The sequence below is a fragment of the Diplotaxodon limnothrissa genome, linkage group LG18 (assembly GCF_057381915.1).
Source record: "Diplotaxodon limnothrissa isolate DT_005_m linkage group LG18, D_limnothrissa_male_GT1.1, whole genome shotgun sequence".
Taxonomy (NCBI): Eukaryota; Metazoa; Chordata; class Actinopteri; order Cichliformes; family Cichlidae; genus Diplotaxodon; species Diplotaxodon limnothrissa.
Genome location: NC_140613.1, coordinates 40,100,571 through 40,126,297, shown reverse-complemented (window position 1 = coordinate 40,126,297; position 25,727 = coordinate 40,100,571). Strand labels below are relative to the sequence as shown.

General features: G+C 40.2%; 1 protein-coding gene across 3 annotated transcripts in view; it reads right to left on the bottom strand.

Moving 5' to 3' along the window:
- Positions 1-25,727, bottom strand: part of astn1 (astrotactin 1) — a 482,098-nt gene that overhangs the window by 262,941 nt on the left and 193,430 nt on the right. For all 3 annotated transcript variants that reach the window (XM_085377645.1, XM_085377646.1, XM_085377647.1), the window contains exons 9-11: positions 23,778-23,862; positions 21,282-21,356; positions 14,449-14,586 (exon numbers count right to left, since the gene is read on the bottom strand). In XM_085377645.1, the coding sequence (XP_085233771.1) occupies positions 14,449-14,586; positions 21,282-21,356; positions 23,778-23,862 (298 nt within the window). The remainder of the gene's footprint in view (positions 1-14,448; positions 14,587-21,281; positions 21,357-23,777; positions 23,863-25,727) is intronic.

Sequence of the window (25,727 nt, the reverse complement as noted above, 5' to 3'; positions counted from 1 at the left end):
TTATCTCTGAGGTTGGTTTTTTGCGTGACTTAAACTTAGACTGGTTCTCTGACAGCTTGGATGCACTACACAAACTTTGCATCAATTGAGCAACTGAGCTCTAGTCCAACATGACTAAACAGTACAAACCTACTATGCCTAACTTTTAAAGAAATATTGCATTTAAGTGTCTACTACTCTTGTCTTAATGACCTTGTAGTACCATATCACCCTATTAGAGCACTTCGCTCTCGCTCTGCAGGCCTACTTGTTGTTCCTAGAGTATTTAAAAGTAGAATGGGAGGCAGAGCCTTCAGTTTTCAGGCCCCTCTTCTGTGGAACCAGCTTCCAGTTTGGATTCAGGAGACAGACACTATCTCTACTTTTAAGATTAGGCTTCAAACTTTCCTTTTTGCTAAAGCATATAGTTAGGGCTGGACCAGGTGACCCTGAATCCTCCCTTAGTTATGCTGCAATAGCATAACTGGACTGCTGAGGGATTCCCATGATGCATTGACTGAATATGTTTAATAGACCTCTCTGCATTGAATCATACTTGTTAGTAATCTTTGGATCTCTTCCACAGCATGTCTTTATCCTGTCTTCCTTCTCTCATGCCAACCGGTCGCAGCAGATGGCCCCGCCCCTCCCGGAGCCTGGGTTAGGGTAGGCTACCTTACAATATAAAGCACCTTGAGGCAACTGTTGTTGTGATTTGGTGCTGTACAAATAACATTGAATTGAATTGAATACTACTCCAATTTTTCCTCAAGATATGAGGAGCTACTGCCCAACAAAATGTGTAAGAAAGGCAGTTTCCAGAGCAACGATATTTCATAAAGGAAAGGAATTTAAAGATTTTAATGAGGATTTTTTTAACCGAACTTTGTTTTAAATAATAAAACTCTGTTATAGTACCTTTTTCATTGCCAGAGCTCACATCACTAACCATGCTGCAATAACCATCCATCTTCTTCTTCTGGCTGCTCCCTTTATGGGTTGCCTCCTTCTCACCCTTTCCCCAGCATCGTCTTCCATCACACTGACCCTCTGCATCTCCACCTCCAGTCTTTTTGTTATAACCACCACCTTCCCCAAGTCATACATGATAGCAAGCATTCAGCATCCTTTGCTGTAAATCTGTTTGTTCTGTCATAAATCACCCCTGACCCTCCTCTCACCTACTCCACCCTGTCTGCCCTCTCTTCTTCACTACTCTCTACTGCTCTATTTGAAAGATTGAACTGTTGAATTCAAATGTTATGCTATGGAAAAATATATGAAATGATTCTTATAAACTTTTTTTACATCACATAATTATTATTATTAATGTTATTTAGGGCGATCGTGGCTCAAGAGTTGGCGGTTCGCATTGTAATCAGAAGGTTGCCGGTTCGAGCCCCGGCTCAGACACTCTCGGTCGTTGTGTCCTTGGGCAAGACACTTCACCTGCTGGTGATGGCCAGAGGGGAATTGTAAAGCGCTTTGAGGGTCTCAAAAAGCGCTGCATGAATGCAATCCATTATTATTTAAACCAACTGTTAACTGTATATTTCTGTACATTTAAGTATTATTATTCATATTGCCGCATTCATTGACCTTGTTTATAGGTAATTTCATTGTTTAATCACATTAAAATGTTCCTAATTTAATGTTTAACTCATTCACTGCCAGCCATTGGCAGTGAATGAGTTAAACCCATTGACTCATTCACTGCAATTGACGGCTATAGACGTCAATGGCAGTGAATGAGTTAAAAGCACTTGAAAAAGGCAAAATCCCATGTAAAAGTAGGGCAACAAACTGTATTGTCATTACTGAAAATAACTGTATTTCATGTGAAAGCTATTTTCTGGTATTATTCTGGCGCCCCAGCTGCCGGGATATTACTGTTTCTTTAGGATTTTTTTTTTACGGTGTGGTTCAGAGCTGTACCCTGATGTAATCCCACAGCCAGCTTGAAACCTTTGTCTCTCATACCACACCCCTCATCGCTGTGTTATTGTCCTCCACCTTCACATACTTCATCGCTCCTCCTGACTTCCTCATGCAGTCCTACAGTTCCTCTCTTGGCACCTTATCATATGCTTTCTCTGGCTCCACAAAGACACAGTGTAGCTTCTGACCTTCTCTGTACTTCTCCAGCAAAGCTCCTCTTCCTCAGCATGAAGCCATACTCCTGCTTCTTAACCCAGCTTCATCTCTTTCCCACAGCCTCATGGTGTGGCTCACTTATTCCTCTCTAGTTACTACAACTGTGCATATCAGCCTTGTTCTGGAAAATCAGTACCAGTACACTTCCATTCCCCAGGCATCCCACCATAGGTATATCATCTGTCAATGATCTGTCAGCAATCTTTTATATGACTGGCAGCTTGTTCTGCACCAAATATTCCACATCGATAAGCTGTAAGGACAACTGGACATTTTTTTAGGGTGAGGACGATCTAATCTAGCGTTCCCTTCCACAGAGGTGGCGATCCTAGTGACTTAAATAATTACCATCCCTTTTAAAATGGCCTTACCTAGCAAAAATCCCTAATAAATTATTATCTAAAACTGTATTTGGGATCAAATAACATTTTACAACCAGAGCAGTCAGAATTTAGATATTTTCCCAGCAGAGCTGTAGCATATATGCTTAATTATATTACTGCAGCTCTCCATAATTACCAGTAATGCACTGTACTTTTCATAGACCTCATATGATTCAGTGGATAATGACATTTTAGTAGATGAGCAGTCCTTTAAATGGTTCTAAGACAATCACAAGTCCAAAACTATGTGCATTGTATTAACAGCTTCACAAAAACCATCATATGGTCCATATTCACTTACCACCTAACCCTAACACCTATGAAGAAAATGAAAGACACACATTGGATGTTTGTATAGAAACAGATCCTGTTTCTCATTCATTAGTTGTACGATCACTGTACAATCCACAGTTTTGACTAAGCTTCATTATAGTCATATCTTTACAATACGACCATAATGAAGCCTCTTGACTCATAAGAGCTTACCACAGGTGTTTCTTTCTTACTCACCATTATATGAAAAAGTGAAATCGTCCTGAACACAGAACATGATACAAATTTAGAAAGCTCTCCTCTACAGATTCCTTGCTTACCTCTGCTCTTTGATTACATTAAAGACAGCGTCTGCAATGTAAGGTTGGAGGACTTTTTTAACACTAACTGCACAATAAATAAATAAATTCTTCACTTTTAATAAACATGAAGAAATAAACAAAGTAAAATGCAGCTGAAATATGTAATTGGTATAAACTGAATGCATACAAATGAATTCAATTGTATTTTCACTACACTCTTTTACATAACATAATACATTTACATATAATTAAATTAATTATTATGTAAGTGTGGACATTTTTGTTCATACTGAACTGAAAAATGTCTTTGCTATCGATAAATCAACCAAGCCACATAAACAATGAAACTTCACATTTTTAAAACAGGCTCGTTACTTTAGGTTTCTCGCGTTTCTACTCGGAGGTTACAGTAGGAGTGCATGTGTCGCGGTACTTCAGCATCTAGCTATTGCGACTGAAAAGGAGTGAGTATAAAACAGAGTGACACTTTTTAAATTGGCAGGTATATAGAAATGCAACGTTTCTATTCGCCCAACAAACATCAGCACACAAACTATTTTTGCGCCATGTGTGGTCGGCTAAAGGTCCAGCTGCTGGACACAGTGAGAACTTTACTCAGAGATGGAGAAAGATGTGAGGCAGAGAGGACAGAAGGAAGAAGAGAGGTTAGATTAAAAGGTAAAGGACGCTCAATAAACTGCAAATTTAAAGCTTACTTCTACTGTTGTCATTTATAATCACATACTGAATTTCCACAAGATGTGTTTTGATAAATTATGTAATTTCATACTGTGATACAAAACTAAGCCTGTAGTTTTTTTTACTTTTACTTGCATAAAGAAGTAGATTTAGTACTTCAACTTCACTTGGAGTATTTTTAAAAACAGGTATTTGTACTTCTACTTAATTAAAAAATGTCTGTACTTTTACCACCTCTGATTATTGAACATGTACTGTATAATGTGCCTGTCTGTATTTTTCTTTGCTTTGTTTGGACATTGTTCCCAATCTTAGTGAGACTGCTTGTTTAATTAAAGGATTTATTATAATATCCTTCTGAAGAATCAATACTGTTTTAAAAAGCGCACGAAATGCTAACTTCAAACAAACTAACACTTCAACATCCAATTAGCGATGCCTCGATGTCAGGAATGTTCCATTCACTCTCATTATAACTGATTAGGTTATCACATTTCTTTAGATCACATTTCAGTCTGGCAGGAAAATGAGGAACTGTCAGAGCAGTGCTTCAACAGTCTGCTTTGCGAGACATGTTCTGACACTCTGCTCTCATTTTTCTCATAAAGAGATATCTTCTTTCATGAATTACAAACACCTGCATGTTTAATTCATTCTGTGTAATCATCATGAGAAAAGCAATGAGTTTTTACAGCACAGTTGTTATGCAAAATAGCAGACTTGTGAGATAAGACACACCATGAATTCATTGCTTTAACCTTGCTCAGAGCACTCGGAGTAACTACGATTTATTTATTTATTTATTATTTTTGCCGGTAAACCTCTTGCAAGGTCAATGAGCAGATCATCCAGTAGAGGGGCACAAGTGTAACTACTTGAGATGGTTGAGGATGAAGAACAAAGCAGAGTGGACTGCTGCTTTTCCTCACAGAATCTAAATCAGTAGCTATTTTTTCAGAGGAATAGTGCTGCTGGTGATAAAGAAGAACTGGTGTAATAGCCTTGCCATGAACCTTGGCTTAGCAGGGAAACTGATGACTTCTGCGGAACTAAAAGAAATATTTAGTTTTCAACTTCCCTAACTCCCCTCTAAATTCCCTGGTAGAAAAGGAAGCGAGTTTCCTTCCCTTTCACACTCAACTTAATGTTATCTTACAAACCAATTTTTCCATTATAATTGCCCACTGCTTTATTGTCATTTATTCAGAGGGAACCTATTGAAGAGAGCTTCAGCAGATGATGAAACTAACTGCAAGTTCGAATGCTAGGATATTTTAGAACCCTAATTAAAGTCAAATCACACCCAAAATCTGTGGGTGACACTACTGTGTTTACCATTAAACATCCCACAAGAAAAGAAAAAAAGGTTCAAAGCTTTGTTGGTGAGTCTTTGAGGCTACTACAACATTCATTATATCCCAAAGTATCAAAGCGCTGGAAAGAATGATCATCATAATGTCCATTTGGGAGGAAATATTTGGGCGTTTGGATGTCAAAACCAATTTAATGCAGACAGGACAAACATTTAGATTAAAGAAAGAACGATCTGATTACAACTATCTGAAATGCTTTCGCCCAACTATGTCTGCCAAACTGAATTTAGGGTGAGGATAGCACAGGAGAAATGTTAAAGGCTTTTTTATTTCAGGAAACGGTTTCAGTATTACACAATTTTGTTGTACAACAGTGGAACATGCTACGAGCTTTCATGCGGAGACTATTTTAAAGAAAAATTCTCAATTAATTAACGAAACATGCAATTTGTTTAGGTTTTTCATCGGGGAATAAAATGATGGTCTCAAAAACTAACACATCAAATGATACACTTGTAAGACTCATGACTTTCCCTAAACTCTTTTACATGTTTCATTACATCCCATGTGCAATGTTTCTGGTGCTCAACATTAAAAAGGAGTCATCCCCTCCAGGCATTAAACATGGAACAATACGATCACGAGATCTCTCTCTGTAAAACAAGGTGGTGTTTGATGGGAAGGAAGTCCTAAAAGTTTCAGCTTTTCTGTTGGATTACAGTTTTCCAGATTCAGATCAGATTATAATCTTTTAATTGGCACTGACAATGGATCCAAACACACTTATCTAATTAGAACGACAGACGACAGACAATTAAAACGGTTATCTGATGTAAGTGATGTTACGGTCAGAACACCATCGCTTTATTAAGTCATTGGAATGGCTTACCTTGTTTAAATTCTCACCAGAAAAGCAAAACAAACAGGTTAAAACACAGTTAATTATCCTGATTTTATTAAGAGCTTCTGCTGAAATAGTTCTGCGTTATGTAACAAACACACTGGATTTAAAAACCAAAAAAGTCACACTGGTAACGTTGAACAAGGACGTGGTGGGGCGTGGTCTGCGGTGCCGTGCGGACGCACCTGCACGACATCCGCAATCACGCCCGCCGTGTTAAAACACGGGGACTCAGGGGTTGGTGTGGGGTTGTGGTGGTGTGATGCAAATATTAAATAAAGATGGCTCAAAACATGGATCTGTGGTCCTGTCATGCCTTAATTCCACCACAAAGGACATGTCATATATTTATAGAGACAGCTGCCTGCTTTTGAAATATAAACTGAATGTAAGCCTCAATTATTGGAACCATTAACATGAATGAAACGGTTATAAGTAAATGTGTGATTAAATGCCAAGTTATACCCTGCAGTGGACTTATTTTTGTTCAGACAGGGAGGTGAAACTCACCATCAACAAATGAAAGGAAAAATATAGCGTCTTTCTGAATATGACTTCCTAATATCATTGATACAGTGACAATTACAATGACAGCTGATTGGCTCTCATACAACACACATAGAAATACATACGTTTTTGGGAATAACATCTCAAAACAATGCAAACACATATAAATAATAAAGTATTTCCAAAATTCTTACTGATTTTTCATCCAGTCATTTTAATTATGACGCCAGCTAATCAATATGAACATGACATATTGACAAATTTATAATCAAACACGTTTGAACACAGTTCAAAAGAGTGCAACAGCATGTTCAAGAAGTCTGTGAAGGTTCTCAGTCATCCAGGTCATCGTAGTCAAAGGAGCTTGCAAAGAAAAGCGTCTGGACTTCTTTAAGTTGCTTGAAGACGTTTCACCTCTCATCCGAGAAGCTTCTTCAGTTCTAAGGTCAAATGGTGGAGAGTCCCAGATATAAACCTAGTGGGAGTGACCCCCCACAGAGGGACAAAAGGACCCCCTGATGATCCTCTAATCGCCTGAGTCAAGGTGGGAAACTGGGTGTGGGTCCCAATCAGCCAGAGTTTCGGGTGTGTTCATTGTGAAACCTGGCCCCACCCTATCATGCGAATTCCTGAGGTCAGATGGCCCAGGATGTGAGTGGGCGTTAAGGCGTCTGGGAAGGGATCTCAAAACTGGATTATAGATGACAGAGAGTTGGTGTCGTAAACCCCGCCTCTGTTCAAAGATGGTCGCTCACAGTGGACATAGATGCTTCTTTCACTCCTCTTTCAAACCATCTGTCCTCTCTGTCCAAAATGTGAACATTGGCATCCTCGAAAGAGTGACCTTTGACCTTTAGATGCAGATGGACTGCTGAGTCTTGTCCTGTGGAGGTGGCTCTTCTGTGTTGTGCCATGCGCTTGTGAAGTGGCTGTTTGGTCTCTCTGATGTAGAGGTCTGAGCATTCCTCGCTGCACTGTACAGCAAACACCACGTTGTTAAGTTTGTGTTTTGGCGTTTGGTCTTTCGGGTGAACCAGTTTCTGTCTGAGCGTGTTGCTGGGTCTGAAATACACTGGGATGTCATGCTTGGAGAAAACTCTCCTGAGTTTCTCTGATACACCGGCTACATAGGGGATGACAATGTTGTTGCGTCTGTCTTTCTAATCCTCCCTCGCTGGTGTCTGGTCTTCTTTTCTGTGCCTCTTTGCTGACTTTAAGAACGCCCATTTAGGATAGCCGCAGGTTTTGAGTGCTTCCTTTACATGTGTGTGTTCCTTCTTTTTTCCTTCAGGCTTAGAGGGAACATGTTCTGCCCGATGGTGTAGGGTCCTGATTACTCCAAGTTTGTGTTCCAAAGGGTGATGGGAGTCAAAGAGGAGGTACTGGTCCGTGTGTGTGGGCTTCCGGTAAACTTCGATGTTGAGTTTGCCGTTCTCTTCAATGTGCACAGCGCAGTCCAGGAAAGGCAAACAGTTGTCCTTTGTGTCTTCCCTGGTGAACTTGATGTTTTTATCCACAGCGTTAATGTGCGCAGTGAAGGATTCCACTTCTTGTGTCTTGATTTTGACCCAGGTGTCGTCCACATATCTGTACCAGTGGCTGGGTACTCTTCCTTTGAAAGAGCCAAGAGCCTTCCTTTCCACTTCCTCCATGTAAAGGTTGGCTACAATAGGTGACACGGGGGAGCCCATGGCACAGCCATGTTTGCACACTGTTAGACCTCTGCCTCACCACTACATATTTCAAATACAACGAAGGCTTTTACAGACAAAAACATGGCTGTGCCATGGGCTCCCCCGTGTCACCTATTGTAGCCAACCTTTACATGGAGGAAGTGGAAAGGAAGGCTCTTGGCTCTTTCAAAGGAAGAGTACCCAGCCACTGGTACAGATATGTGGACGACACCTGGGTCAAAATCAAGACACAAGAAGTGGAATCCTTCACTGCGCACATTAACGCTGTGGATAAAAACATCAAGTTCACCAGGGAAGACACAAAGGACAACTGTTTGCCTTTCCTGGACTGTGCTGTGCACATTGAAGAGAACGGCAAACTCAACATCGAAGTTTATCGGAAGCCCACACACACGGACCAGTACCTCCTCTTTGACTCCCATCACCCTCTGGAACACAAACTTGGAGTAATTAGGACCCTACACCATCGGGCAGAACATGTTCCCTCTAAGCCTGAAGGAAAAAAGAAGGAACACACACATGTAAAGGAAGCACTCAAAACCTGCGGCTATCCTAAATGGGCGTTCTTAAAGTCAGCAAAGAGGCACAGAAAAGAAGACCAGACACCAGCGAGGGAGGATTAGAAAGACAGACGCAACAACATTGTCATCCCCTATGTAGCCGGTGTATCAGAGAAACTCAGGAGAGTTTTCTCCAAGCATGACATCCCAGTGTATTTCAGACCCAGCAACACGCTCAGACAGAAACTGGTTCACCCGAAAGACAAAACGCCAAAACACAGAATTAACAATGTGGTGTTTGCTGTACAGTGTAGCGAGGAATGCTCAGACCTCTACATTGGAGAGACCAAACAGCCACTTCACAAGCGCATGGCACAACACAGAAGAGTCACCTCCACAGGACAAGACTCAGCAGTCCATCTGCATCTAAAGGTCAAAGGTCACTCTTTGAGGATGCCAATGTTCACATTTTGGACAGAGAGGACAGATGGTTTGAAAGAGGAGTGAAAGAAGCCATCTATGTCCACTGTGAACGACCATCTTTGAACAGAGGCGGGGTTTACAACACCAACTCTCTGCCATCTATATTCCAGTTTTGAGATCCCTTCCCAGACGCCTTAACGCCCACTCACATCCTGGGCCATCTGACCTCAGGAATTCGCATGATAAGGTGGGGCCAGGTTTCACAATGAACACACCCGAAACTCTGGCTGATTGGGACCCACACCCAGTTTCACACCTTGGCTCAGGCGATTGGAGGATCATCAGGGGGTCCTTTTGTCCCTCTGTGGAGGGTTACTCCCACTAGGTTTATATCTGGGACTCTCCACCATTTGACCTTAGAACTGAAGAAGCTTCTCGGATGAGAGGTGAAACGTCTTCAAGCAACTTAAAGAAGTCCAGACGCTTTTCTTTGCAAGCTCCTTTGACCATGTTCAAGAAGGTGCTAACATTGTTCCCTTGGCGTCTGGGGAAGCTGAGAGGAGCCTTCATCGGATCAGAGAAATGACACATTTACACAGCAATAAACTGCCAAATGAAAATGAAATGCTGAAGAGTGAGATACAATTAAAGAATGTAAACATAGCAAAGGGACGTAAAGAGGCTAAACATGAATACATTAATTGTAAATGTGAGCGGCTGAATGAAGAAAGATAACTGCTGAGCTGGTGACAAATAATTCCTTAGAGGTGTTCAGCGGTGTACAAAACCTTCCCATAGTTTCTGCTACCGCAGCCAATTTGATGAGAAATGGTGGTTCCTACAATATTGCTTTAAATGAAAAATACTCAGAGTAACCTGGTGACAGAATTTCTGAGCTCTATACCTACATCTCTGCACCTTATTCTTCTCTTTATCCATATTTTTCAGGCATTTAAAAAAAGCTTTTAAACAAACAACTGTGTAAAATACTTCTGAAAGTACTTCTCAAAGTGCCAAAGAAATGCAGGAATACTGTGTCCCCCACATTTCTGCATTTCATCTCACTGCATATAGATGCTGCTTCCAGCGCTGACAATAAAGTCTAACACTAAACAACACTGAACTCCGACATCATATCATCATTTCTGTCAGTAACAAGCTAAAAATATACATATGTCCACTTCCTGTTCTGATAACTAATCCTTTCAACCAGCTGTGGCTCAGGCAGCACTTTTAGTTAGTAAAACACTCACAGCTGGAGTCTTACATTCGTATGTGTCTATACGTCGCTTTCATCAAATTGGTTTTGTATGCCTGCAACAAACACCCAAATATTTTCTCCCGATAATTAATCCTTTTTCTTGTTCAGTGTGAAATTCATTGAAACAATATGATAAATAATCACAACAATCCTCTCAGAGCCACATCAGTATAATGAACCAAGTCAAATGACTTTGCTTCTATTTAAAAAAGAAATCACTAAGCGTGAAAATTCATCAACCTCAGTGGCTGACAGATTTAATAAATGGCCTTTCCCCATTCCCACATCAGGCAAGTGAGGTCTTTTGGGCATGTCCTACCAGGACCACAGAGGGAGACCCCAGAGGTGGCCCATGGCAGCCCGGAGAGTTTATATATGCCCGTTGTCTTGGGAACACCTTGGTGTCCCCCAGGTCATTGCCTGCTTTAGTGGGAATCTGACAAATGTTGTTCTTGTGACAGTGTCAAGGGTCCCTTCAACTCTGTCACCACTGTCCCATAAAACATCTACATGTAGAGCTTCACAGTTAAACATGTTTAAATGTGGTAAATATTTTAAATTTTGTGTATTTTGAATCAAAGTCATTCAATTTCAGGCTAAAAAAATGACACTGCATTTGACAAAGAGCACTATAGACCAACTCATGCAAGTAAGGATTGTGTTATAAATGGCCGTCACATCGTCTTCTGTCATCTAAAGTTGTTATTCTCTTACTGTTTGACAGATGTATGGTTTTCCATTCACATGTATAGGAACGCAGAAGCCAAACTTTTTCTCTGTATTCTTTTTAGTGACAGTAGAGTAGCCCAGGGGTGTCAATTTCTATCTGTCTTCCTGCCATTCAGCCTGCTGCTCAACCACTTTGATCCAGAAGGTAACTGAAACAACTGCTGTTAAACTGCAAAGCGATTCAGTTCAGGCATTCATGGTCCTCGCAGAATAAAATCTACTGACATCTTCTGTTTTAACTCCAGATTGACACCTTTGTGATTTTCTTTTCCTTTAGGAAGTGGCTTGACAGCGATCACAGATGACACATCATTCATTCAGCATGGGTCATCAGGTGGGCAGCTGCCTTCGTGGATGTCTCATTAATTTAAGAGCAGTATATCAGATGACTAAATCATCTGAGGGCTAATCCATAATCCCTGTCATCTTAGATGAACACCCTTCATATCCAGCCACAATTTTATTTTATGCCGAAATCTAGTTGGCCCTGTTTATCAATAATGAGTTGATATTTTATGCAATCAATAACAAATGTACCCTATAACTATGATACACAGAAACATGTCTGGAGGTGTTTTCATGAATGAAATTAATCAGTTTTTCTTTACATTTCTGAACTCTTTGGGATTCAAATATAAAAAAAGCTCCCTCTGTGTTTATGAGGCTTCACAAAAATGCTGATAATCACCTGGTGAGTCGAACTTTACCTGGTATAATATCACAGGGAAAATAAGTAAAACAGAGCAGCGCTTTACACTGTTACACACTAACTTGTTGACACTGAATGTTTCAGCAGACACTAAAGGACCGACCTCTTCTCTACAAACTAATCCTGTTCCGACATATTTTTTTCTAAAACATAATAAATCATGTTAACTGTTAATCTGGGTGAATCTTAAAGCTATCCACCAACAAGCAAAGTCGGTTCTGCATCAAACTAATTACTGGTCTGTCCTTCAAGTAGAAGTGAGCAGCAGTCTTTATGCTCGAGGTCTACAGAGATGATCTTACAGAAACCTGATCAGTAATACTGTTGATATTACTGTTGATTCAGTCTTATGTGGATATTTTTTATCCGTGCACCAAAAGAATTAAAAATATATTATTACCTAAACTCTTGTCTTTGTGTCATATGTCTAAGAGGACCAGGGATCTTTTAGAGTAAATATTTAGACTTTAGACACGTGCAAAAAGGTTACTGTGTTTTTGTTTTGGAATGTAAAGTGTGAATCTAAAGGGCTCATCCATAATATATCACTTATGACAAGCACTGCTTGTACTACTGTCTCTTTCTGTCTCTCACTTTCTTTCTTTCTCTGGAAAACACGTTAAATAATTAAAAACAAAACAAGTGTTCCAGCAGAAAAGATTTTTCGTTGCCATTAACTGCTCTGAAATTACCAGACTAATCGGTGCTGCTCTGTTCTTCACACAATTACGACTCTCAGAAAATTAATCTGAAATAATTTTGAACATTTAAAAGTTTTAGTCGTTTTCATTTTCAGAGAAGAGGATGTGTTATGTTGGGGTCTTCAATGCACAATAAATTTTATCTGGACAAAACAGAGCACCAAAGGTCACTAACTTCAGGACACTGGTGGAAACTTTTCTCAGGTTCCTTATTTATCCACCAAAAAACTAAATCAAACAAAGAAATGACCAAAAGAGTTCACTAGATACTGAAAGATGCTGTGAAATTCTGCCCTGTACTGGTCATATTTGAGCATACCCCTGACTAATTTAAGTAACTTAAATAAATGTAATTAAATGGGACATAACTGATCATATAGAGCATTCTCATTCCCACTGCGTAACATACCGACGATTTGTCACGTTTTGGGATGAGAACGTGTTGAACAGAGAGCCTCGTATTTTGGCTGGTCAATGAAGCATAAACATAAACGCTGAAGGCTCAGGCATACGGAAAAATGTAAATTTGATAATTGGATTTATTTTAATTAGTTAGAAACACAGACTATAACAGAAATAGTCTGCTCCACTATATTTATTTTATTATAGGAGTCTAACTTCTGTTTTTTATAAACACATGGCTTCCTTGTTATGTAGACATCTCTTTCTGGACTAAACCTCTGATCCAGCATGGTTACCTTTAGCTCCACCCCAAAGTTGCCTATAAAAAGCGCAGAATGACTGCACACACCCGTCCCATGTCTCCAGTGAAAATCTGTTTGCCAGTAAGCATTTTTGAACAGAACAGTACCCAACCTACACTACACACAAAATAAAAGCATATTTTAAATAAACATTGAGATATTTTCTTATCCATCTTATTCCATCAGTCTGGAAGTTAATGTGATTTTTAAGTGAAGCACAAACCACACTCTGAGAGAGAGCTCTTTCAGATACGCTCATGTGTCTGTGCTCATTTGCACCACTAGCTAACTTGCTAAAAGCTAGCTAGAGCATATACTGGATCCAATGATTTGGTTTTTGCTTTGTGTCCCGGACAGATTACATTGCTGCACACATCTCCAGTGATCTGGACCAGAGTAGGATCATCGTGGTTGTTAATCCACAGCTGTTGTAGATGGTCAAGATAACAAGCCAGTGAGACATGTTTCCTGCTTGCCGTGTCAGTGACTGTCGAAATAACACAAATTCTTCAGCACTACCTTAAAAATCACCTTTTATGGGTTGGGTGGGTATGTTCTCGATTTAACCCCCAACCCCAAGTAGCATGTCTGTCCATTTCTCATTAGACATAAAGAGAATGCTCAGGGGCATTGCTTCCACTGTGTAATACATGTCATCAGTTGAGCCCGGTTTAACTCTGCAGCACTGTTTTGGCTCATTTACAGCTCTCTCTGCAGCCCACAGTCACTGCACACAGAGTAGATTTTCTTTGGACTTATGAACCATTTAACAATTCAAACGCTCTCAGTGGCTTTGAACTGCCAAGCAATTCTTTCTTTTTAAACTCTGGCATTTTTTCCTTTATTCATAAATGTTTTTGTGTTAGACTGCAGAATTGCATTGCCCTCTGAATCACGACCACCTCGGCAAAATCCTCAGAGGCCTGATTAAAACTCACAGCAACAGCAATGAATAAAAACAAATGCTGATTACGTGAGGATACAAAACATGTCAGAGAGTTGTCTGTTTTTACTAGAGTCGACAGAAAGTCTTTGCAATCCTTCAAGTGCAGCATTAAGAAGAAACTCCTTCAGGTACTTTTCAGCTTGGTGCAGCGGTCAGCAAAATCCTACCCTGCTTCACTGCTCGATGACTCCTTTTATTTCTTTTTAGTTGGACTGTCATGACTCCCAAAGTAACACTGAAGAAAAGTGCAGTGCAGAAAATGTCTCTCACCTTACATCTACCGCATCCTCCATGACTGTCATGTCTGTCTTGCATTTGGCTGATGGGTTGATGGCGAGCTCAGCAGGGGGGATGACAAAGCTTTTACTTAATGGCAGCCACATCCCTTCTCCTAGGGTGTACGTGAATCTGCAAGAGGACAAGAAAAGTAGATGAGAGTGTAAGGTAGGGTTGTAGGTTTAGGCTTTTCGGGGGAAAATAGATCATTAAGGCCTTTGAGACTGTTGGCAGCCCCTTTCAACTTCCAGCTGCTAGGAAATTACCCAACCAGTTGGCGAGAGGCTGCTGGAAGTTGCTGACTTTTGCTAGGCGAAACTGTTTGCAAAGAAACAAAATGTTCACTTGCTCCCTGATATATCCCGCCTATTAACAGATGCAATGATGAAGAGCTGATTAGTGTTCTTCATTACACCTATGATAATTATCAAGCAAGCACAGCGTGTCCTTTGAAATGGGTTTATTTTGTCAACAAAAACAGAATTTAGCCGGCGTTCATCATGTTGGTTTTGCCCTGTAACAGGTTCTACTTACAATGACATCATTATTTCAAATTTTGGCAAAACAGCGGTCTAATCATATATATGAGACAAAATACCTAAGAATAATAAAAGTAAATAATAATAACAGTAATAATAATATGATGATGATCTCATAAATGCTGTTTCTTTACATAGAAAAACAAATGTAGAGAATACTACTTTTTTGAATTGTGACTAAAAGTCGTGAGAGTTATTTGAACTGACAGCAGTTGAAATCCTGTTTCTGTGAAGTGTTGAATGGCGAAAGGTTACTACAGTTAAACATATTACTAAGTAGTTCATGAATGGCAACTGCAATGTCTTTTTTGATTTGTGTCTACGAAGGTGTGCAAGCCTTACTTTGCATGTATGATCGTATTTGTAAGGTGTTATTTGGTTTTAGGCTTCTAGTCCTGCAAATGTGACTTTTACAACAACTGAGGGATAAATATTTACAGTATATGAAACTTCAGCAGCACAAACACCAATAGTGAATTTGAGTGAACTGTTATTTCCAAGCAAAGAACAAAATCAAGAAGTTAAAGATCTACAGTCATGGTTCTGGGTCAGCTTGATCCAGCATTCTGAGTTTCGTGGGTTTTGGTATTATTGTGTATTATGGTTTATGATCCGATTCTCTGGTTGTGCTGTTTTGATTATTATTATCTGGTGTTTAATTCTTCTTAAGAGTTTTGTTCTTAGGTTTGGATTCTGTGCTCCCTCTGTTCAGCGTCCAGTCTGTGCCTCTGCGTCCTGGTCTTGTGTCTCTGTGACTGTACATACGTGTCGTATTTCCTGTTTTACTTTGATAGTCTTTGTGCTATGTCAGAGTGTCTACTTTTGCTCCCCTCGCTGTGTCTCCCTCCGGTTCCTCGTTTCCCTCTTTGCGCGTCGTCGGATCGTCTGCATTGCTGCATCGCTGCTGTGTGTCATTCCCTCCATGCCTCAGGCTTCAGGCTAGTTTTCCCAGTATAGGTTTTGTTTGTTCTTTTCTAGTTTTCCTTGCCGTTTATTTGTAACATCTGCTCAGCCATAAATAAAGGCTCATTCTCTGTTAACATCCACATTCATCTCCATTGTCTGCGTTTGGCTCCTTTCTAATCTACACGCTTGGCAAACCATGACATCTACATTAGGCGATAATAACATGGTTTTATACTTTTAATAGTAATATTCCAGTTATATATGTCTTTACTGACATGTTTATTGTCTAATGTTTAAAAGCTTAACACACAGCTTATGTGGTCATTTTTGGAATTGTCAAGTGATTCTTTATATTTTTATTTGGGTTCTTGCTGTTTTTTTTTTTACCATTAAGCAGAAAAAAAGGTTGTAATTTTTATTTACGTGGTTAGGCTGAACTCGATGCAGCAGTAGTCTTTTAGGTTCTGCATCAAAAAGTTAGTGAATGTTAAAAGTATAAAGGCACAAAAAGTTAAAAAGAACTGCAGAAGTGAGGGCTGTGTTGGTTTATTAAAATCTGAATAGAAAACTAAAGATTAAATAGAGACATCGAGGATATAATGGTTATCCCAGTGACTTATTACTGCACAACTTTAAAGTTGAGGAACTTAAAGGAAACACGAAACAGAGGAGAATGCCCCAAACTGAAAATGCAGTGTCTAAAGACTTTCAGTGGATGATTAAAACTTCAGACCCTGAACTTTTAAACGACTCCCATTAAACCCTGCATGTCTTATTAATGCTGAGTTGTCAAACTTGTTCCCAAAGTTTGAAGTCTCAAAGGCAAATTGCAATAACCTTCGTATCATCATCATCATCAGGGCATTTCTCACAAACCTTGGAAATCCACCAGTCAGTGTTTCTGACTAATGGCATCGTGTTTGTTACAGGTTATTTATTTTACCTTTCAGCTAAGTTATCCTTTTTGCATAACTCTGACTTGAGCAGAAGGGCACCGAGTTAATGGACAGACTGCATAGCAAATGAGGCACCCGGGCAAAAAAGGGCCCATAAGAGTTTCCCCCAAGACAAAACAGGGCCATAAATCTGTAAACAACAGATGGTTGGAACAAGGGCTTTAAAACAATTCTTTATTTGTGAGTCAATGGACATCATCAGTCTTTAAACACTCTGCAGATGAAATGTAATGCTTCACGTTTTAGTTAAACAGCGCATGCTGATTAACATCAAATGCATTATTAGTGCTGATGAATAATTCATGGATACTTGTAATACAAAAAGGGGGGACTTGTTGATTAAATAGTTAACAGGCATTTTTCTGCAGACTAAACATATTTCCTCATTTACAATTGTTCAATTTGCATTTAATAAAATGCTAACGTAGCATAAGGAAAGGGCAGTGAATTGTGGGTGCTGCATGCATTACCAGTCGCTTTTAGAAGCGAAGGATTAAATCACTATAGAAATGGAACACTTCATTATATCCACACAATTACTCCCTTTGTTCCAAAGTTTAAAAGATTCGAGTGGATCAAAGTGTTGTTGCCTGTTTACTGCAAAACACTTGGCTGTAGCAAGTTAGTATAACATGGAAGTCCATTAAAATAGTAATATTTCCATATTGCTTCAAGACACTGTTGCGCTGTTGCTACCTCACATTTCTCCTGCGGGACTGTGTATAGCAGGAGTGCTGAAATTCCCTGTGATGCGGTATGACGTATATGGGTGACCGCAGGACAAATTAGCAGCCACTTAATGAGCGCAGCTTCATAATGGACAACTGGGGACTTGTGTGCTACTGTACGACTTATTTGGTCCAACCTAAGAGAAAGTGGTGGTGGAAAACACTAAGAGGCCCCGAGAGGAAACGGTTGTTGAGTGGAAAACATGTTTGCAGTCCGCAGAGGAACTCCCTGCGGTTAATACTGTGCAAATAGGAAACACTGTTTGCGAATGCTGACTCTCACCATTTAGCTCCTCCAACACGCAAGAATTTTGTTTGTGTTGTTGGGTTTCCTTTGCTTTACTCTCTATAGCGCTTCAATTTCACTCAGCTAATTAGCTTTTGTGTTGAACAGTAATATCTGAGGACGGCTTCGCAGGTCAGCGAGTGCTTGCTCAAAATTCAAGGTCTCTTCTAATGTGTGGAGCAAACAGGGACGTTTGAGGAAGTTTAAAGCTAAAAATGTTTAAATTAGGATGGATGGCTGTGTTGAAGGCGCCAGAGGACAACGAGATTTTAAACTATTGTTGTAATAAAGGTGGGGAGCCTGCTGCAGAAAGCATGCTGGCAGGCAAGGAAATGCATCAAAGCATCTCCGGGAGATATTACTGTGATTCCAGCTTCGAATGTGTGTCCCAGCATAGGGACAATGCTAACAATGATAAGAACGGTTCACGTCAACTGTGCAGTCACACAAACTTGTTGTTGCTGCTGTGCTGTCATGAAAGGAGTCAGAAACTTGTAATGAAGGCAGTGGCACATTCCTTCTTAGATCTGCTCTTTCTCAAGTCGGAGAACTTGGCAAGAAAAGCAGTTGAGAATATTGTTAGATACCTCGGTCTCAGACAAGTGGCCCGATACCCTGATGTGTTGTTGTGAATGTTGATGATTTTCTCTCAGCTATATGTTCTCTTCAAGGCAAAAGCCTAAAGCAACGATCTCTGTCATAAGACACAAGGGAAAAGATTAAATATATATTGTAACGCTGTGTTTGTAACATTCATCTGTTTATAACAGCAGCTGTAAATTAGCTACCTTTATCTGACAAAAGGCCAGCATTCACTTGCTTTTCAGGGCTCATTCAATCTGAACCGACATCTGTGAACTATATCTGATTCTTTAGTAACTTGGAAATATGTTTGGTGCTTAGCAAGTCATTTGTCTTAGCAGTTTGTGCTGTCATATATGCTAAATAAAAGGTGAATATCCTGCATGCTCGAATTTGTCTTTCAGGTCTTTTGTGTTGTTTTTAGACTCTTTATTGCTCTTTGTTGCTCATCAGTGCAGAATTGCTGAAGAAATAGCAAGGTATTTACAAAAGTCCCATAAGTATTTGGAAAATAACAATATTTGTCATTTAGCACCACAGCAGATTGTTTGTTTTTGATTAAAACATGCTAGCTACCGCTCACCGCTTGTCTGCAGGCTTTATTAAATGGAAAACTTCCACAACAGTGTCCACGCCATAACACTGCAACAGACAATGTTTCTCTAGGATTTTCAGCCCAAATGTCACCTGGCCTTCCTGTTCTTGAGTATAATAGCGAGAGTTGCAGTGAAAAGCTACCACATGCCACGAGTTCAACACGATGGGATCAAATCAACATGGCTGCAAACCCGCTTTACAGTCAACTGTCTAATTACACTTGTGTCATGGTTCGTATTTTGAGTTTATTATGTTTTGGTGTAATTTTGCATCATGGATTGTTTTCTTGTTCTCTTGTTCTGGTTGTGATGATTATTATTTGAGTTTCATGTATCTGTTATCCATGTTTTAGGAATTGTGGTTTCATGTATAGTTCAGTTCCATGTGTCATTTTCTGTCTCTGTGTTGAGTCCGTGTCTCTGAGTTGTGATTCATGTTTCCTGTTTTATTGTGAAAGTCTTTGTCTTATGTTAGTGTGTGCAGCTTTGTTTCCCCCGTCTCGTTAGCCCTGATCTCCCCCAGCTGTGTCTCCCTTCTGTGGCCCATTCCCTCATTACTACCCTGTGTATTTAAGCCCTGTGTTTTCCCATGCTCGGTGTCGCGTCGTACCCTCAGACCCTGCCTGTGTGTGCCTGCTTGGTTTCATGGTTTGGTTTGGGTTTTTGTTTCATGCCAGCAATAAAAGCTGTGGTTTTAGTTACATTTCGTCTCGGAGTCCTGCATTTGGATCCACATTTCTACCTGCCCGCACACAGAGCCCTGACAACTTGAGCCTGTATGAATGGAGACAATTTATAAAATAAAAATCTTTAACAGTTGATGCAATAATTTTGTTAAACTAAAGCTCAAAGTCTGCACTTCAATCACATCTTCTTGGTTTGATTTAAGATCCACTCTGTAATGGTGGCGTAAAATTACAAAAAAACCCAAAACACTATGAACTTATGGACCTGAGAAGCAATATGGAGTCAGCATGGACAGAAACTGTTCTGTCACACACTTGACTTGTTCAGTGTTTTCAATTTCAATTCAATTTACCTGTTATTACCACACACCAAATCCGGTCGTTGGTACTTGCTGGCTTGTGTAGCCACAAGATAACAAAAGCTCAACACTGCGCCCAGCATCCTGGAGCACTTCTGTTGTCTTTTGTACGTGTTTTGAGTTTTTATGTGCTTCTGAGTTTTTATATGCTTCTGAGTTTTACGTGCTTCGGAGTTTGTACGTGTTTTGGAGTTTTTACGTGTTTTGGAGTTTGTACGTGCTTCAGAGTTCGTACGTGATTTGAAGTTTGAACGTGCTTTGTCTCTAGGGGCCACCGTAAATATACTTTTATTTATTCACTCCACATAAAATGTAATAAATAAATCATATAATACAAAAATCAACTATTCACATTTCAACTTTTAACTATTTAAATTTTCAGCTTTTTCCTTTTACAAATTTAAAGTGAAAAGAACACAAAACACTGCAAACCACAACACAATTAAATATAAATTATAATATGAAAACAAACAGAAGATGCACATTCTCTGTCATATGGGCCTGCATGAATAAACTTTCTGAATCCTTTATCATCTGCAACCGAAAATAGTTGCGGATGATTACTATACCTTTCTAATGTTGTTGTCCCTGCCTCTCTTTCTCTCTCTCTGGCTCTGTTCCTGTGATACTGAGTGTAACTACCGACCCTCCCCCCTCTGCCCAGCGTAAAGCACAAGGCTCGCGTGCAGAGTGAAGCGGAAAAAAAGTGCGAGAGAGAGGCTGAGAGAAAGAAAACAAAAACCCACGTGACGGCTCGCGATAAGGAGCCGGCTCGCGTCGTTCACGTCAAAGAGTCGGCTCTAAGAGCCATTTCGTTCGCGAACGACCCATCACTAGCATCAAGCATTAATTCAGACCTTGTCTGAAGTGGTCAACTAAATTAACTTTTCCAATCAATTTCATGAATGTGTAGCATTCAGATTGTTTTAAAAATCAATTCTCAACAGCAGAGCAAACAGCTTATGTGATGTTTCTCCCATCTGAAAATCAAACCTCTTGCTCCCTTTCATAGTGCATTTAAAACCGACAGAGTTAGAAGGTATTCTGCAGCCGGAGCTCAAAATCCTCCCCTAATCATAAGGGAGAGACACAATCAAAGCTATTGTACCTGAATTCTAACAAGTTATTTGACTGCAGCACCACAGAAAATGCAGTCAGATAAAACAAAGTTTTGTGAAGTTCTCCTTACCTGAAAATGCGATCAGAGGGTTGTTCTCCCATCACAAGATCAAAACCGCGCTGGAAGATGGTGTAAGGCCAGGGACTGGCATGAAAAAGAGGAAAGAAAAAAGAATAGATCAGAGGAACAGAAAAAAGGTGAGAGAGAATAAAACTGTGTGTTAAAATCAAAGCCTGCGAAGTGTTTTCATTGTACCATCCTCCTAATCTAAACCCCCTAGACATCGAAACACTAGCCATGTTTCCGTGTGTGACTTTGAGTTTTTCCCGCCTCGCAGAGCCCAACAAATCACAACCAGCATTGCAGTGTGCACTACGTGTAAACATAATGATTGAAAAATGTGTTTCTCCAGCAGCTGACATGCAATGTGACTTTGACTCATATCTATTTACCAGGGGAGGGGATAAGAGAGGATGACTGGGCGAGACAGAATGGGAGAAAGGGTCAAAGTGAAAGGAGAGAGAGACGGAAGGTGATGGAGAGGGCGCACAAAGGAGCCAGTGAGAGTGGGGGCATCAAAGGGAGGAGACAGATGCCAAGAGGCAGAAGCGAGAGAGGGGCAATGATGGAGATTAATGGGGAGTGGCAGCTCCGGGACTAAACAGTCTGCAAAGTGAGAGCGTAAGGGGGAGAAGTGACAGGGGACCGATGTCATTCTGAGCAAACTCCACCACTACTGTAAGCAAAAAGAACATTGAGGAAGAGCTGCATCCACACCATAGGCCGTGGTCATTAAACATTTAAGTCACCCCAGGGTGCTCACTCAGTTACACAGGTGTGACAGGGACTCAGGGAGAGCGCCAGGGAAATGAGATAAAGAGGTGCAGAGTTACGTAGATGGGCAAAGGGGGCAAATTTCTGATGTTTCATAAAATGCAGACAAAGATGAAAACATTTCCGACTTGCACTGAGGCTGGCGTGTGATACAGAGAATACATGCCTGCCGGCGACGTGATCGATTAGGGATGTATGATTTGACTTGTTCAGGCCATCATCACATTCACTCTTCACACTGATTGGTAGAACGATTTCATGGTGCAGCAGAATCTAGTACCAGTCCACAAGAACTAAAGAAGTCACAGTGGGGTACCTCTTCATTGTTACCATTTGTTAACAAGTTGTTGCCCAGACATATCGCTCTGGAGCTAAACTTTAGTGGGTCCCCTCGTTCTCACAATATATCTCCCTGTGGTCAGTGCATGTCTTTCTTTTTTCTAAGAAAAGAAATGTCATGAGCACTCTAGTCAATATGTTTTGGTATAAAAACACACACAGAACAAACCAAGAAAACTCCACGAGACAGTTTAAACCAGTAACACCTCACACGCACACTTACACACACAGCGGTCACCGAGTGGCCAGCACTGTGGCACCAGTGTTCGCCAAAGGTCAAGGACTTTTTAAAGAAGCAGATGTGAACTCAATTAAGTGTTAATATAACTTCCTGGAGAAGAGCCTGAAACAGCATTTTTAAGGCCAAAAAATATCGAGTCATCACTTGGAATCATTACAGAACTGGTGACTTTGAGGTCAAAAGACGCAGAGATCATAAACCACATTAAAGCCACTGAAAATTAACAAATCTACCTATGGCCGAAAATGATTTAAAGATAGTACTAAAAGTCACGCAGCTGTCATTGCAGCCACATTACTGGATATATTATGGGTTCGGAGGTACATACCAACTTAATACTAACAGTTAAAATACTCGTCACAGCAGGTACTTCACCGCCTGTGGCTGCATTGAGTCTGCAAGAAATTACACCTAAAAACTAAACTGAACACAGAACAGACATGAATTTGCTTGGTTTTAGAAAACCATGTTGTACTTCAGTACAATTTATTACTGCAGTTGTGATTTTTGGTTGAGGTGCTAAAATCGTGCTGTTCACTTCCACAGGTGGAAGCTGCTGGAGAGACCCTCGATTGATGTATTCCCAAGCCTGTAAGTGACCACTGAGAGCAGCCGACAGCAGGCAGTAAGTCCTATGGTATCTGTGTTCGCTGGGGGGTAATTGTTGGCTCTCTGTCTGCAATATTGTAAGATTTTGACCCTGCTAGGGAAAGTGCCTATGAACAGCAGACTTTAGGATTTGTTGATAAATAAAGTCAGAGAATAGAGCTGTAGAAATGTAAATCTGAACATTCTGCATAATAACACATCTAATCTGTTTTATGCAGTGACGTGACCTCGGGACAAGCGGAGGACTGTAAAACTAGGAATTGTATCAGGCAGACGATGACATCGATTATAAACAAATACCCGAGCAACAAAGAAAAATGATCTCTTTACAGTACATGCCGATGTGCACAGCTAATTACCTGCATTAGAAATTTTTATGTGTTCAAAAATATCAGCTGTACTTGTCAACATTACTGTTCCTTTTGATTCTTGCAGGCAAATTAATACCACTTGGTTTGATGCGTAGGGTGATTCCTTTGTTGTTGACTTTGGGATGGTAATGAGCAATCACAAACCATTATGAGGTGATTATCATAACTTACCCCTGATTGGGCCCCCACTCACTGCGGATGCAGAGGTGCTTGTGGACCGGGTCCTTCATGTAGCCGTCTAAGCAAAGGCACTCTCCTGCAAGCAGAAAGCCAGTGATTCAATCATGTCTTCATTATAGTCAAGCCTTGTTTAATTCATTAGAAATTTCCCTCTGCCCCTCTCCTTCCATTTCACTGCAGGAGAGCTATTCTAAAGATGAATCCTCTGCAGAGAAGCACTCTTAATCATCTCTTATTTTTAATGATGTATTCATAGGTGGTCTTTTTTTTGGTTGCTATTTTTGTTTAAATCTCACAAAGAACAGAAAAATAAATTCCTCAGAGCGTTGCAGCAGCAGAATATTTAATCAGTTGTTTCAGTACAGTGCAGCCAGTCTCCAAATGGCTACTAAAAAAAGCGATGGCGCTCACTGCTGTGCGTCATGTCAGTGGATGTGTTTCTGACACACTGATAAGGACGCAGCGTGTAAAACACCGGCTCGCTCCGACACCGTCAGCTCATTAAAACCTTGCGGCATGACTCATTTCGGATTGATTTTTGACTCCTTCTTGATGTGCATGATGCTTCCTGACCCTAAAGTTCTTTTCAAAACCAAGTTTTAAAAATGTCGTTTTTCTTTGTTTTTCTTCTGGAAATTCTTATTTTGCAACAAGACAAACTGAAGAGGCCAACCAGTAACCTAAAGCTACTACTTTTAGACATAAGCCGAGGAGATGGCAAATTATTTCATCAAAAACATGAAGGATATAGTATTTGTTTGTTTGTATTAGTTTGATTTCTAATAAATGGTTACCATACTTAAAATTCAATCAGAACTTAATTGTTAGGTTTCAGTCAAATACATTTCTAAATGGATCAGCCAGACTGTGACAGAATACTTTTTAAATCAAGAACTTACTTTTATTTGTCAGTTTGCAAGACTGACACTTAGCTAACACTTGCCTTGGAAGAAATACACTAAGACTATTTTACTGGTAAGACAATTAGCACATATGTAATTTTCCAGCTGCCAACAAAATGAAAGCAACCTGTGATGAACACTGTGGTTCAGTTCCATTTTAGTCTCAGATGTCATCAAATTCCAAGGAAAGAAATATGATGCCGTGAATGCAACCATAAGTGTTGAAGCTCTCAATAAGCAATTGCTCCCTTATCATGTTTCCAATTTCTGCTCATGTTTTATGAGTAAATAAGAGAAACAGACGGCACAGTTACCCAGCGACTTCTGACTGGACATCGAAGCTTCAACCCACAGAGACTGCTAACAACATCGTATTGCCAGATAGCACAAAAGTACCGTGTCCATACCCAGACAGGTTTGAGTTGTTTTGAGGACCAAAGAATATTAGTCTGTTTCTTTTATTCTCGTGGCTTATCAGTGTGGTTACACAGTGGAAAAGGACACCCTAGAAGTAAATACTGAAGTTAACTTTGAGTCATTACTCCAGATGTCTAGACTTAATAGACTCTGTTTATATTAGTGTTTTTCACACTTATCAGACTGGTCCCAATGACTGAATAACATCCCCTACCCAAATGAGAAGTGATTAGATCAGTGATTAGTCTAATGAATTGTCACTTGGCACTGCCATTATTTACTAAAGCACAGAGTGTCTTGGGTTGTAATTTGCCCAAATCCACTTAGTCCTCAGGCCTAAGGCAACAATTTGGGGCAACTTCTAATAGCATGAAATGCAGCATTGCCCATCTGTGCTGTTTAAAAGTTGAATGTCTAAAGCCATCTGAAACAGTTTCTATAGCATCAGACTAAGTCACTAGGCAATATTTTAGAGGGTGCAAAACCGACTACTCGATACAAAAAATACCAGTGTCTTACAGCAGTGGGACTCGTACAATGCTCATGCTCTGTGTTGCCATTGTCCTGATAAGTGAGGCCTGTGTGCTTTTTGTGCTGCTATCAGCTCCTGGGAGAAATGTCG